General features: G+C 39.7%; 1 protein-coding gene across 3 annotated transcripts in view; it reads right to left on the bottom strand.

Moving 5' to 3' along the window:
* The window catches only part of CNST (consortin, connexin sorting protein), a 112,414-nt gene that overhangs the window by 64,331 nt on the left and 31,463 nt on the right, over positions 1 to 16,620 (bottom strand). For all 3 annotated transcript variants that reach the window (XM_045796311.2, XM_045796324.2, XM_087859545.1), the window contains exon 2: positions 6,704 to 7,132. In XM_045796311.2, the coding sequence (XP_045652267.1) occupies positions 6,704 to 7,082 (379 nt within the window). In that variant the 5' untranslated portion in view covers positions 7,083 to 7,132. The remainder of the gene's footprint in view (positions 1 to 6,703; positions 7,133 to 16,620) is intronic.

Genomic DNA, 16,620 nt, shown 5'->3' on the forward strand with positions numbered 1-16,620 from the left:
GAAGGGAAATCAGGACTTCAGAATCTTCAAAGTTTACTGTATAGTCTGCATGAGAGTTAAATTGCCATTTATCTACCTAATGAACAGAATGGGTTACAACCCCCAAATATCACTACCAGAATCTAGCATTCTTAGATGGGGTTAGCTGGGCCTTTCCATGTTTTAATTCGAATGCTCTTAGGTAGGTATGCACGGTCCTGCCGTATCCAGGTCCTCATCAATCCCAGTATCTCAATCGTGGCCGAAACTATAGCGCGTACATCACTCAGCTGACTCCGCTAGACAGTCGGGCTTGGGGGCCAACTCTAAGGGTTCTATGAGGGTGGAAGCCAGATCGGTAAAATTCAAATCTGCATTCCCATTATCAGTTATTTTTATGGTGTTAGCAGTTATTACCGTAGACGTCAATTAGGCTGCCAGCAGGCACATGATACCTAACATTAAGCTAAGGTGGCACTGGAAAGAGGTTGTGGAGAATATACCTTAGGGCAGCAAGGCAGGGACAGGTAAGCCAGAAAGGAGAGTATCAAAAAAGATCTTAGGAGATAAGAAAGATACTGATGAAAGAGGTAAGATGGACTTAAAGTCAAATTAAATCAATTTCTTAATTTCGTTAAATGTTGCTCCTGGTCACACCACTCAGAAACTGTTCCGTGACACACACAAGACTACCAACTACCATTTAGAAGCACCTCGCTTCGGTAGGGTACTTGATAAAGTGCTTCACGTCCACGCCCAGGATCACTCATTCCAAGGACAACCTTGCAGAAATGGTAGGATCAGCCCTCCTACAGATTAGGGAAAAGGCTCAGGGAAACGAGCTATTTCCTAAGGTCACATGGGTAGGAAGAGGCAAAGTCTTTAGCCTTTTTACTGCGCAAGCCTGACTCCAGCCACAGACGCGTTTCCAAGATTTGTTTTCCTCTACCTTTCACACCCTCCTTGTCACCACCGAGCCGGAGGCCGCCAGCGGAACAAGTCAGGGCATTGACTATGAGCGGCAAGTCAATCTGGATGTTCTTCCCCTCTCGATTTCCATGTGCTGCCTATCTCTGGCTTCCTGCCATTTGCTGAACTGTTTGGTTAAATGCTTAGATACTGGGTGACTGAGTAAATACAGTCTGTTCTACAAGAACCATCAAACACTTTATCTGAATTTGCCTTTTACGACCACACAAAATTTATGGGTTAATGGTCACCAGGGGCTGGGTTGTGGGGTGGGGACAGAGAAATGGGGAGAGACTGCTAACGGGTACAGGATTTATCTGAGGGGGATAAAATGTTCTAGAATTACATACTAGTGATGGTTGCATAATTAGGTGAACATATTAGAACCAGGAGGTTGCACATTTCATGAAGGTGAATTTTATGGCATGTAAGTTACATCTGAAAAAAAAAAGACTGTAGCTAAAAGCAAAGGATCAGATATTAGCAAGTGTGGGCAAAGATGTGGAAAAATTATATCTCTCACATTTTGCTGGTGCAGCCACTTGGGAAGATGGTTTAGCAGGTCTTCGACAAGTTAAAGAAAGTGTCTGTTTATGATGTAGCAATTCTACTCCTAGGCATGCATAACCAAAAAGGGGAAAACATGTCCACATGAAAACTCATATGCTAATGTTCACAGGAGCATTATTCAGCATAGCCAAAAAGTAGAAACTGTCCAAATGCCCATCAGCAGACAAATAGATAAATGAAATGTGGTATATTCATTGCAGTGGAATAGTAATTGACAATAAAAAGAAAGAAGCACTGATACGTGCGGGTACAACATGGATGGATCTTGACATCATTACAATACGTGAATGAAGCTGATCATAAAAGACCATATATTGTATGATTCTATTTGTATGACATGTCCTGAGGGGACAAATCTATAAAGAAAGAAAGTAGATTAGTGGTTGTCTAGGGCTGGGATAAAAGGGGCATGACCACTAGTAGGTATGGGTTTCTTTGTGTGATGAATGATGAAAATGTTCTAAAATTGACAGTGGTAATGGTTGTATAGCTCTGGGAATATACTAAAAATCAGTGAATTGCACACATTAAGTAGAAGGGTATGGTATGTGAATATCTCAATAAAGCTGTTAAAAAATTTGGGGGGGAGGAAGGGTCAAGGGAGAGGGTGAGAGAGAATCTCCAGCAGGCTCCACGCCCAGTGGGGAGCCCAACACAGGGCTCGAACTCAAAACCCCAAGACCATGACCTGAGCCAAAATCACCAGTCGGATGCTTAACTGCCTGAGCCACCAGGCACCCCAAGCTGTTCAAAATGCATAGGCTAATTTTCATTCCTTTTTAGGATATTTACTTAAAGCTATCAGATTCAACTATACTGAAAACTTGATGTAATGCAGCTTGAAACTCTGCTTAGTTGACGATATTACAGGGATTCAACTCTCTAAAGGAAACAGTCTCATAGTATAATGACAGGCTGAGTTCAAGGTTTTAGCAGGTTTATAGAAGTGCTGCTTCCAGAAAACCTGTAAATAATGACAGATCTCCTAATACTTTTGCTCTACTTCTTTTTCTAGCACCAGCTTTTGGATATACAAAAAATTATTACAGATTAAACTAGGTAAAGAGGCATAAGAGTAAATAAATTCACCTTAATCTATTTTTTTTGGAAAGTATTGAGAGAGCACCTAAAAAACGTATTTCTGGTCTGGAATTGAATATCATGTTTTATATATCATTTCGCATTTGAAAAGCTATTGTATTATTAGAAGAGTACCCATCTGCAAAATTTTGGAACTTCATTTACTTAGGATCTTAGAATTTCAGAGTGATGGAAGAGCTACCATGCCCATGTCTAGACACCTATGCATGGACTCTCTGCGTTGTTAGGACACAGGGAATGGATTTGGGAGCGACAAGATGGAGACATCTTTAGGCAGCTTTACTCCAGCTAAAAAGATGATGACGTTGAACTGTGGCTGTGGAGATGGAGAGAAACAGGCTAGCCAGAGAGGTCTGACACATTTGATCACTCAGAAGTGGTGATGGGGTGTGTACTGAGAGAGAACAGGCTCCAGCGATCTCTCTGGGTACAGCGAGGAGAGTTCCCAGGCCATCCTAAAGCTCCCCATTCTAGGTCCCTCCAGGTCTAGCAAGAAGTAATTCTTCCCTCCTGGGAATCCTTCCACCCAGAGTAAAATTCTTCTGCCCATCCACACTTCCCTTCTTTAAAAAAACAAACAAACAAACAAACAAACAAAACTCAAAGTACAAATAAAAATGTACCTCTTACATATAAAAACTACATAGGTACAGAGGTGAATCACCAAATTTTAACCAAGTTTAGAACATACCATCTCCACTCAGGAATCTAAGGAATTCATAGCTCAGGGGCTCCTGGGTGGCTCAGTCGTTAAGCGTCTGCCTTTGGCTGAGGGCGTTCTGGGATCAAGCCCCACATCAGGCTCCTCCGCTGGGAGCCTGCTTCTTCCTCTCCCACTCCCCCTGCTTGTGTTCCCTCTCTCACTGGCTGTCTCTATCTCTGTCAAATAAATAAATAAAATCTTAAAAAAAAAAAAAGAATTCATAGCTCAGAAAGGAATTTTATAGATATATTTGGATGAACATCATCATTATAGAGTCGAGAAAACTGAAGTACAGAATGGTTAAGTCTCACCAAGTGACCAAAACCGGAAGTAAGATTTGAATATAGGGGTTGCAACTCTTAATTCAGTTTTCTTGCACTTTTAAACTCATTTTATTTAAGATATATAAAGTACTTTTAAAGCTAATCTAAGTAAAGACTACCCCTAAGTTTTATAAATCACATATTTCAAATGCATTAGGGCATAGTAATTCTACACATATCTGCTCACTGGATAATAAATGCCAAATAACTTTAAGTAATATAATCACACCTAGGGAAAATGAAATAAGGTCCACGGAATGAAGGAATAAAAGGAGCTACGACTGACCCATATACATATGCAACTAGGTCTCAGTTCCTAAAAACATCAAAAGAATGCATTAGAGACGCACAAATTGCTCTTGAATTATAGTCATTGGATAAATCAATTTATGTACAAATAGCACTACATACATCATCTGTTTATCTTGGGTCTTTTAAGAAAAGGCTCTCATATCACTTTTCAAAATTTATTTTAATTTTCTTTAAGCAAACTAAGGAAAGCAAAGATGAAGGGATCAGTTAACTGGAAAGCCTAATTATGAGCTACATTAAAAAGTTATCAAACCACTTTATTGAATAAAGAAGGATAAATTTATGAACGGGAAAGTTTCATCTTTTACTTCAAATTTAAAAACAAACAAACAACCAAAAAGAAACAGGCTATGGAGAGATCGACTATATTTCTTTTTTTTTATAATAACTTTTTATTATGTTATGTTAGTCACCATACAGTACATCCCTAGTTTTTGATGTAAAGTTCCATGATTCATTACTTGCGTATAACACCCAGTGCACCATGCAATACGTGCCCTCCTTAATACCCATCACTGGCCTATCCCATTCCCCCACACCCCTCCCCTCTGAAGCCCTCAGTTTATTTCCCAGAGTCCATAGTCTCTCATGCTTCATTCCCCCTTCTGTTTACCACCCCCCCTTTCTTTGACACATCTCCAAAAGCAAGAGAAACAAAAGAAAAAATGAACTTGTGGGACTTCATCAAGATAAAAAGCTGCTGCACAGCCAAGGAAACAGTCAAAAAAACTAAGAGGCAGCCCACGGAATGGGAGAAGATATTTGCAAATGACACTACAGATAAAAGATCAGTATCCAAGATCTACAAAGAACTTCTCAAACTCAACACACAGGAAACAAATAAATCAAAAAATGGGCAGAAGATATGAACAGACACTTTTCCAATGAAGACATACAAATGGCTAAAAGACACATGAAAAAATGTTCAAAATCATTAGCCATCAGGGAAATTCAAATCAAAACCACACTGAGATACCACCTTATGCCAGTTAGAATGGCAAAAATTGACAAGGCAGGAAACAACAAATGTTGGAGAGGATGTGGAGAAAGGGGATCCCTCTTATACTGTTGGTGGGAATGCAAATGGGTAGAGCCACTTTGGAAAACAGGGTGGAGGTCCCTTAAAAAGTTAAAAATTGAGCTACCCTATGATCCAGCCATTGCACTACTGGGTATTTACCCCAAAGATACAGACGTAGTGAAGAGAAGGGCCATAGGCACCCCAATGTTCATAGCAGCATTGTCCACAATAGCTAAACTGTGGAAGGAGCTGAGATGCCCTTCCACAGATGACTGGATTAAGAAGCTGTGGTCCATATATACAATGGGATATTACTCAGCTATCAAAAAGAATGATTTCCCAACATTTGCAGCAACATGGACGGCACTGGAGGAGATAATGCTAAGTGAAATAAGTCAAGCAGAGAAAGACAATTACCATATGGTTTCACTCATTTATGGAACATAAGAAGTAGGGAAGATCGGTAGGAGAAGAGATCGACTATATTTCTAAGCAGCCAAAGAGGCAGAAGAAGAGGAGACACTCCCCTTCTTTCTCTTGAGCCTCATGCAAAGACTGTTGGCTTAGGTAAGGTGGCGCTAGACTACAGAGTCCCAGCCTTGGACCTGCCAGAATGCTCCAGTCCCACATGTTCCTGATGGAAAATAACCAGAGGCTGCCTTTTCCCAAGGGTGCCCTGTGATTCAGGAAAAAAAAGTCCATAGCTCCAAACTTTAAGTGCCACACTACATACCAAATGAGAAATACTCTGGAAAAAAAGAAAATGGGGGCGCCTGGGTGGCACAGCAGTTAAGCGTCTGCCTTCGGCTCAGGGCGTGATCCCGGCGTTATGGGATTGAGCCCCACATCAGGCTCCTCCACTATGAGCTTGCTTCTTCCTCTCCCACTCCCCCTGCTTGTGTTCCCTTTCTTGCTGGCTGTCTCTGTCAAATAAATAAAATCTTTAAAAAAAAAATTGAAAGAAACAGAAAAAGGAAAAAGAAATACTCCTAATTACTTTGTAACCAAAGTGATATAGATAATGAAAGCTAGATGTGTTTTCAACATTGATATAAAATGTATATCAATATATGTTAACACATACTATTCACTCACTAAGTGACTTGGAAACACCCAGTAAAGAATTTAAAACTGTACCAACACCTCTCTCTCTCTCTCTCAAAAAAAAAAAAAGTCGTGCGATCAAGCCCTGCATCCAGCTTCACACTGAGCATGGAGTCTGCTTGAGATTCTCTCTCTCCCTCTTCCTCTGCCCTTCCCCCTGCTCTCACTCTCTTTCTCAAATTAAAATAAAATAAATAAAATAAAATAAAATAAAAAATTATACCAGCACAAAAACTCACAGATGAGATCAAAGCCACAGTAATGACACAAGGATATTTTTAAGGCTGATACTGGTAGAAAATGGTCTAATTTATAAAAGAAGAAGACTATATGTACTTAAAATACCTCGTGTGAAAATATGTACAAATAACTTCAATTTCAGTACATTTATTAGAGCAAATTACTGGGAGTCGCCATACAGAGTGGGTGAATAAATCACGCACACCCATGCGAGGGAACACTGTGGAAAGCTGTCATGTGCGTTGCACGCCACACAGCTGGATCTCCACGTGCTGCTGGAGAAGTAGCTCCAGACGATCTCAAGGGAAGTAAAGCAAAACGCAGGACAGTACAGACTATTTTTAGGTAAAGAATAGTAGAAAAAATAACTTTTAAAAATACCTTGTGGTATCTTCTTAGTCGTGCCTCTTTTGGCTCTCGGGCTTCTTCTTCCAGGTATTTTTTTGTCCCTTCCCACGAGGGCCTGCCTGTCCTTAGGGCCTTCACAAGAAGTGCTCTCGGAGCTCTCACACGCAGACACCGCACTGCTGGGTGGGCAGTTTTCGTTATTGTTGAGACTGTCCTGGGCAAGCACGTCAGGTTTGCCCATGGTGCTGGCACCACTGCTCAGACACTCCTGTCCGTCCCCATCCAGCTGATTGTCATTTTCATCTGATGCAGAAGGCAAGTGTGTCACTATGCTTCCCACGCTGTCACTGGGATGACACCCATCTTGTGACTCTATCTGCGGATTATCTGTAGGAGTTCCGCTGTCATCCATCAGAGCATCTTTTGTGGAACCATTTATGTTTCAATCAAGTCCTTCCATGTCTACAAAGACACAAAGGAAAAAGCTACTTCACTGCTGGATTCTCAGTGATCTTTGAATTTCCTTTGCTCTTGGGTTGTCTTACTGTAGGTAGGGAAAGGATGGAAACGACCGAGGCTCATTCCTTCTACTTCCTCCGCACTCACAACCCCACCCAACCTCACCGGGTTCAGCTTGAATACAGCCATTCTCCACTCTGGCTGCACGTTTACTACCTGGAGCACTTGTCCATGGAGCCCTGGTCCTCATATGTTTTTTTAAGTTCTCTAAGTTATTTTACTGTGTACCATGGGGCCACTTCTTTAATGAAAGAAATTACTGGTTAAATGATTACTGGTTATCTGCTAAAATCAATCCCTCATGTTATCGTTGGACACTTAACCAAACAAAAGTTGAATAAGTACTTGTCTGGTTGAATAGCAGCAATATTTGCAAACAAACACATTTACAGATATTTTTAAAATAAATTGAAAAAAAAAGGTATGTAGAAAATTCGGGTAGTATATGGTAATACTCATTACATCATTTACTTCCTAAAAATAAGCCCTGGAAAGTACCTTAGGATTGTCAGCAAATTCCTTTTCTACAATTAAAAAAAAAAAAAAAAAAAAAAAAAGAGGGCCGTGATTAACTCTAGACTAGTTTAGACTTGGAAAATCTAAATCTGCTCCAAGGATCCTTCTAACATTGTAAAGATACAGAAAACAGATTCTAAGCCTTTTATCAGACATGTTTTGTCCCCTCTTATCGTCCAAAAGTATATTACATTTTAAGGAAAATGATGCCAGCAAGATTTTGAAATTTTTTGCTTGCCAATTAGTATTTTGGGTTTGAATCAAATATAACATTCCAGTAATCTGAGAAAAATTTTAGTGACTTTCTAAATTCTTCAAATTAATAGAAATGCTTATTTGGTGTTTAGAAACATGTAAATAAACATGAAAACAAAGTACAAAAAAACCACATTAGCCCTGCACTGATTGTATCATATGTTTCCAGCATATTTTGCAACTGGAATATTTTATTTGATTCAGACATAATAGTACTGGTTAGCAAACATAAAATTTTATCTAAATTTGGATGGTATCATTTTCCTTATACCACATATCTATATTAACTTGGGTTTAGCCTTAAAATAAATTCCAAATAGAGTATAATTTTTAATTTAAAAACAGTTATTATTTTAATGAAGTGTCTTTGAGATTACTATCATGAGAGAACCCAAGCTTGAATGACTTTTAAAATGTATGTGGCTAAAACAGACAAAGATCAATAAAACAGGATAGCGAGCCCAGAAATAAACCATAATGATATGGTAAATTGATCTATGACAAAGGAGGCAAGACTATACATTGGGGAAAAGGCAATCTCTCCAGTAAACGGTGGGGAAAACTGAAGAGTTACATGTTAAAGAAGGAAAACTGCACCAATTTCTCATATGAAATATACCCCAAAATAAACTCTAAATGGATTAAAAAGACCTAAATGTGAGACCTGAAAGCATAAAACTCCTAGAAGAAAACATGGCCAGTGTACTCTTGGACACTGGCCTTAGCACCACCTTTCTGGATCTTTCTCCACAGAGAAGGGAAACAAAAGCAAAATAAACTGTTGGAAGTACATCAAAATAAAAAGCTTTTGCAAGTGAAGGCAACCAGCAAAATAACATGGCAACCTACAGAACGGGAGAGGATATCTGCAAATGCCATATCCAATAAGGGATTAGTATCCAAAATATATAAAGAACTTGCACAACTCAAGACCAAAAAGCCAAATAATAAAAATGGGCAGAGTAACTGAATAGACATTCTGCCAAAAAGAAAACAAAACAAACAAAAAACACACCGATGGCCAACAAAACATGAAAGGATGCTCAATATCACTCATCATCAGGAAAATGCAAATCAAAGCCACAAGGAGATATCACTTCACACTAGTCAAAATGCGTAGGATCAGAAAGACAAGAAATAACGAGTGGTGGTGAAGATGTGGAGAAAAGGGGAACTCTCACACACTGTTGGTGGGAATGCAAACGGGGGCAGGCACTCTGGAAAACAGCACGGAGGTTCCCCAAAAATTAAAGATAGAAGTACCAGATGATCCAGTAATTCCACTGCTGGGTATTTACCCAAAGAAAACAAAAACACTAATTTAAAAAGATATATATACACCCCTACGTTTATCACAGCATTGTTTACAATAGCCAAGTATGGAAGCAACCTAAGTGTCCATTGATCGACAAATGGAATAAGAATATGTGGTATATATACACAATGTAATACCACTCAGCCACAAAAAAGAATGAAATCTTGCCATTTGTGACAACATGGATGGACCTAGAGAGTGTTATGCTAAGTAAAATGAGTCAGATAGAGAAAGACTAATATGATATGATTGACTTCTACGTGGAGTCTAAAAACCAAACCAACCAACCAACAACCGACAATAACAAAAAAACAGAATCATAAATACAGAGAACAAATTATTGGTTGCCAGAAGGGAGGGCATAATGGTTGCAGAGTTTTTGCTCAGGGTGACGGAAAAGGTTTGGAAACGCAGTGGTGATGGGTACACAGCAGCCTTGGTGTCACTAATGCCACGGCATGGTATAGAGAACAACCGTTAAAATGGCATGTGGTATGTATACTCGATCATAGCAGTGAAAAGAAATTCATGCGACTATGCAGGGAAAATGTCAGTCCTTAAAACTAGGAACAGCCTCGGCTGTCTTCTAAATAGTCTAGTTATATTCTTTTATTTTTTTTAAAGATTTTATTCATTTATTTGAGAGAGAGAGAGATGGAAAGCACGAGCAGGGGGAGAGGCAGAGGGAGAGGGAGAAGCAGACTCCCCACTGAGCAGGGAGCCTGACATGGGGCTCGATCCCAGGACCCAGAGATCATGACCTGAGCCAAAGGCAGACGCTTCACTGACTGAGCCACCTAGGCGCCCCTGACATGTATCTGAAAGTACCAAGGTTTTAGTGTACCTGAGAGACACACGGGTCACATGCCAAGGAGGAAGTGGGAGGCAGAGAGCCCCAATTATACTTTTCTCTCGCTGAGTCTCCATCACGCATTAGAAACCGTGATGGCACTTCACATATCTTATATCTAATCCTGCAAGCAAGCCCCACATGGGAGGTACTCACACTGGGTTTCAGATGAAGACTCTCAGGCTTGGAGAGGCAAAAACACCTCATGTCAGCTCATCTTCCTGGAAGGAAGTGTAATTGGATTTGAATGCTGGGCAGTCCAGCAGAGAGGCTGAGAACCCAGGCTGACCGGGGCTCGGATTCCGGCGCTGACCTTAGGGCAAGCTGCCTAGCATCTCCAAGCTTCAATTTTCTCATTTGTAAGTGGAGAACTATTGTACCCACCTGGAAGAGTCATTTGTGAGGCTCAGACAAGGCACCTAAAGCCCTTGGCAGAGTGCTTGGCCCACAGTGAACGCTCAGGAAAAGTCAGCCACCATTCCTTCCCAAGAAACCTCAACGGTGGGCGTTAAACACTAGTAGGTTTATTCGAGTGGGTCCACAGCCTTACTCAGTCTTAGAAACAGAGCATTTCCAGATTTCCCAGAAATGATTTAGGTTCTTAATGATAAACTAATGCTAACCAGCATCGTTTGAAAATGCTGTAATTTAACTTATGATGGGGCTCTCATTTGGTTACTAGAATGCTTAAGCGTCTATTCTGTGCACCCTGTTTCAGAAAGAAATCTAGAAATCAGTGATGAAGGCTTCCGGGTGAGTATAAAATTACAAATCTCATTTCACAGCTTTATTGAGGGTCATGTACCAGGCCCTGTGTTAGACTTTTCAGACCACAGCTCTTACTGAATTTTCATAATCACCCTAGGCAGATAGGTAATTTTTAGTCCCATTATACTAACGAAGAAGCCAAGTTTCATATCTCATCAACAGTCATTCAGCTAGTAAGTTTCTAAACTTACTACTTCCACTTCTAAATGGGATGTGGACCAGCTATGATTCTGAGCCCATACTCTTCACCACTATGCTCTATGGAGAATGGGGAGAAAGTACCTGAAAGAGTATTTCACTCCAGCTGTGGTATACCTCACTGAAGAAACTCCACCTACAGCAGAGGACACAACATGTCTAATGACCAAGAAGTTCAAATTCCTGGGAGTACTTCTCTCTTTTCCTGGGAATTGCTGGATCCCTGCAAAATACCATTTCCTATAGTGCCCACCTTCTTCTGTCGAGAACTCTTTTGGGCCTCAAGACATTTTGCCTCTTACTGTTTTGTATGATGACATAATTTAACTCTCAAAAGGTCACTTTGTAAAGTACTTTATAACAAATTCTAACACTAAGTTTTTCCAAGGTGTGACTGTCCTGTAATTATTCTTACAGGATCCCTACCAATTATTCCAGGACTGGCTCCAAAGCCATTCCAGTGCGCCTCCCTGAGGTCTCCATTCCCCAGACCCGTGCATAACGTACTGCTCCTTAACACTTTGTACCACACACAGCCCTTCCCAAATACTGCCCTGCACCGTGTATTCCTGCATATGTGTCCTATTAGATTCCAGTCACTTGAATACCCATAACCCAGCCACAGAGAATCTTTATTCTTCACGGGATCTAGCCTCGGGCCTTGTACTTATGAGCTACAATGACTGCACAGCACTGACTCTGGCATAGTTTGCTTTTTAAAAGCATGGTAGGGAGTGCCGCTCAAGTTTCCAGCCTCTTGTGTGAAAGCAGCATTCCAAATATGTACACTGTGCAGAAGTTACTCGACAAGTTGACTCTGAACAGCTGAGAATTTCAAGCAAACATATCCAAGTCAGGCTTAGACAAAACTTGAAAAATGACAAAGCTTTGTGGAAGAAGCTTTAAATAAACCAATAATTTAGAGTAACAGACAAACAAAAAGAATTCCATGTTGTGTCAAAAATATTCTTGATCCAGGTATAATCTGAATTCATCTTCTGAAACATCTTAATGGATATCTGCTGAGATTAAACATCAGGTGTCAGTCAAACAAAAAACTTAATCTACAGGGATGGTTAAATAGGTATTACTCAATTATTTTACTAAGATCCTTTAAGGTGGGGCACCTGGGTAGCTCAGCTGGTTAAGCATCAGACTCTTGATTTAGGCTCAGGTCTTGATCTCAGGGTCCTCGGATCAAGCCCCACGTTGGGCCCGCACTGGGTGTGGAACCTGCTTAAGATTCTCTCTCCCTCTACCCCTCCACCCCACTCAAAAAAAAAATCATTTAAGGAGATTTTGAGTGATATTTTTCTATAATCCATACAAATTAGGCTTAAATACATACTTTTACTTTTTAAAAGAAGTAATCTCTACACCCAATGTGGGGCTTGAACTCACTACCCTGAGATCAAGAGTCTCACGCTCCACTGACTCAGCCCACCAGCTTTTCCCATACTTTCACTTTTGAAAGAAGCCGAGATTCTTAAGAATTAAGATGCAACCTAAAGTTGAAATTTGATGACTTCGTAGTCAAACCAAAATTTAAAGGAAGACAGTTACCAAACCAGTAAGGTATTTGGTTAATGCCAAATTCAAATTTGGTTACCCCTAGTCAGCTCAGGATTGTGGAAGAAAGTCACTATACCCATATGCTGTGTTTATTATGGAGATTACATACCTCACTTCGCATTTTATCATTTTACTCGCTATACATATTTCAATACACTTCTATCTCATTGCTAAATCCAAGATATTCTGTGATTAATGCTTTGTTTAGACGTGTACCTGTGAGCAATCAAAACTATGCCTCAGAGGAATGATTCTCAAAACTTTTGCAACCCAGAATAAGAAATTCATTTTCACTGAGATCCTATACACTCGAAATATGTATATATAACTGAAACAAAGTTTTCGTGAAACTAAACACATTCTGATGCATTCTCCGTTCTATTCAATACTATGTCATATCTTTAAGAATGCTCATTATTAAAAAACGTATGTATGTTTGGCTCAAGATCCACTGGGCTGATTTCATACCCTGCTAACAAGCAATATGTTGTAAGGCGCTTTCTAGGAATCAATAGTATCTCAACCTAATGACAACCATCCAAGGACCAGACAAGATTGTGATTATCTCCAAACTGTTTTCTGAAAATGATGCCAATCATATTGAACTCAGACATCAACTTCATTAAAATGTTGTCCCTATCATTTCAATACCATAATTTTTGCTAATTTATATCATTCTCCTCACCTTAAAATCTAACTAAAATATTTAGCCTGACCCAGGGTCCCTTGGCTGACATCTTCGGCTGTGAGCTATATTCTATCCCTATGTTGTCCGATGTGCTATTCACTAATCATGTATGTATGGCTACCGGGTACTTTAAATATGCCCAGTGAGACTGAGGAACTGAATTTTTACTTTTATTTAATTTTAATTAGTTTAACTTTCATTTATTTTAATTAACTTAAATTAAAAAAATATATTTTATTTATTTATTTGACAGAGGGGGTATTTGGTAGATCACAAGCAGGGGTAGCAGCAGGCAGAGGGAGAGGGAGAAGCACACTCCCCGGGGAGCAAGGAGGCCAATGCTGGGGCTCGATCCCAGGACCCTGGGATCCTGACCTGAACTGAAGGCAGATGCTTAGCGACTGAGCCACTCACGAGCCCTTTGATACATGTCTTTAAATTTAAATTAATTTGTGCACCTGGGTGGCTCAGTCAGTTAAGTGTCTGCCTTCGGCTCAGGTAATGATCCCAGGGTGCTGGCATTGGGCTCCCTACTCAGCAAGGAGCCTGCTTCTCCCTCTCCCTCTGCCTGCTGTTCCCCTTGCTTGTGCGCGCGCTCTTTCTCTCTCTCTCTGTCAAATAAAGAAATAAAACCTTTAAAAATAAATAAATAAAAATAAAAAGAGGTATTGAAAAACTTATGTATGTTTGGAACAAACTGGGCCTATGAATCTGCTTTCACCTGTAACTTAAGAATTTTACAAAGTCTAAATATAGATCAAGCATTTCCAATAAAAATGTGTCCAAATTGAGATGTACTGTATTTGTAAAGGACGTACCATATTTCAAAGACTTCCTTATGAAGACAAATAATGTAAAACAGCTCATTGATCATTTTAAGTACTGATTATATGTTGAAGTAATATTTTGATCTACTGGGTTAAGTAAACTTTATGATTAATTTCACCTTTTAAAAAGGCTTTTTAATGTGGTGACTAGGGAACCAAATTCTATATACGGTTTACATGGTATTTTTACTGGACATGGTTGCTCTCCATGACATTGTCTTGACAGTGTCACAGTAGTCAAAGTCATGGCTTATGGTATTCACTCCATCCCGGCCTCTTTCTTGCTCATACAAGCTATGCTGTAGGCATTTCCTGGCTGAAGATGTTATTATTACTATAATCAAACAAGGTAAATGGTTACTGAAGGAAACAGACACTACCTGCCTTTAAAATCGATTTGTAAGTACCTGTCTACCTTGATGTCCAGGATGTAAACCCCTGGGTCATGTCAACCCTTTTTGGGGGTACTTCTTGATATTCTAAGTAACTAATAAGACAGCCTTAAAGTAATCTTTCTAAATACTTTAATTTCTATACAATAGTACAGTACAAGGGCTCCTGGGTGGCTCCGTTGGTTAAGTGTCTGACCCTTGATTTCGGCTCAGGTCATGATTTCAGGGACGTGAGATCGAGACCCGCATCCAGCTCTGTGCTCAGTGGGGAGTCTGAGATTCTCTCTCCTTCTCCCTCTGTCCCTGCTCATGTGCTCCCTCTCTCCAATAAATAAATCTTTAAAAAAGTACAATACAAAAGTTAACCAGATTGTTTTAATATTTCTTCAATAAGAATAAAAAACAACTTCATAATAAGGAATTTGTTCTTAATATAGAAACAAGAAAGGTCATAAAAATTTATGCCAGGAGGAGGAGAAAGATATGACAAAGTAGATAACAAAACCACAAGAATATAAAAAAAAAACACAAGAAAAATAAATGATCAATTAGAGTCAAATGTGAGGTGATGAGTCTAAGGAAGAAACAACAAACATGGATTTTTATTTGTACAGAGAAAGCAGTGTTCAAATAGAAGAAATTAACTGAAATCATGTGACTCTTAAGACCAAAACAACCTTGGGGCAGCTAAGTTGAGTAAAGAAAGCCTACTTTGTCTCATCTTCCCCAGTCCTCCCTCCCTTAATGGGGCTCAATTTAACATAGCTGACACATCTACAGGGCCTTTGCATTCAAGACCCATTACATTCATGGAGGGGCACCTGGGTGGTTGAGTCGGTGAGGCGTCTGCCTTCGGCTCAGGTCATGATCCCGGGGTCCTGGGATCGAGTCTGCATCGGGCTCCCTGCTCAGGGCTGGAGTCTGCTTCTCCCCCTGCCCCTCCCCGCCCCCTGCTTGTGCGTACACTCTCTCTCAAATAAATAAATAAAATCTTTTAAAAACCCCAAACTCTTTACATATATGGAAATGACAGGTCAAGAACCTCACTGTGGGTATATCCAAGCAGTGCAAAGACAGTCACCACACTCCTCTTTTCCCTCTCTCTTAGACATACACAAGTTTTACTTAAAGGAAAAAAAAATAGAAGCAAATCTCCACAACTCTATGAGTCAAGGACATCTTCAGGTACCCAGAAACATGTATTTTTAGCAATAATGTCTAACAATTTTTTCAATTAACACTCCTTAGAAATTTTGCCTACCTCAGGCTAATTGACTTTATGATTCGAGATGCTCTGAGATGTTAATGAGTTCTCCATCCCTTGCAGGTAAAGGGTGGGAAAATCACAGCATAGAAAGCTATCAGTACAACACAAGCATTCTCCTTAGTTTCATGCTTAATTCCACACACAGAGGGGGAATCACGGTTGAGAGGAATGAATCATTTCACTAGGTTCACACATAAGGTGTGCTCACTTGGTCTTAAATGCTTCTTTGCTGTAAAACATTGCAACCACACTTTGAAGCCCCAACCAACAGGACAAGATCCTGACAATACTTTTTGGTTCGGACCATAATGACCCCTTTTCAAACAAAAATTATGTTTACTACTACATATCAACTAAATATTTTTGTGGAACCTGTCTTATTAATTTTTAAACTTAGAGCACTTTGCTATACAACTAGTAATATCAAGTGATCTATCTACACTTCAATCATTAAAAATACACATAAAACTTGGGGCGCATGGCTGTGTCAGTCAGTGGAGCGTGCGACTCTTGATCTCCCGGTTATGAGTTCAAGCCCCACAGTGGGTGTGGAGATTATTTAAAAGTAAAATCTTAAAAAAAAAATAAAATGTACACATAAAACTACACAATTTGTTTTAAAAAGATAATTCATGCTAATATGGTGGCAAGAGCAAACAGTTCATTAGAACCTTCCCTTAAGAGGCCTGACCAAATACCATTATCTAAATAAAAATGTTGATTATTAACAGTAATCAACAGTTATTGAATATTTACTAAGTATCAGGAAGTGTTTCAGTCAAA

This window comes from Ursus americanus, chromosome 2 (assembly GCF_024610735.1).
Source record: "Ursus americanus isolate L20-20 chromosome 2, mUrsAme1.1.p, whole genome shotgun sequence".
Lineage (NCBI taxonomy): Eukaryota > Metazoa > Chordata > Mammalia > Carnivora > Ursidae > Ursus > Ursus americanus.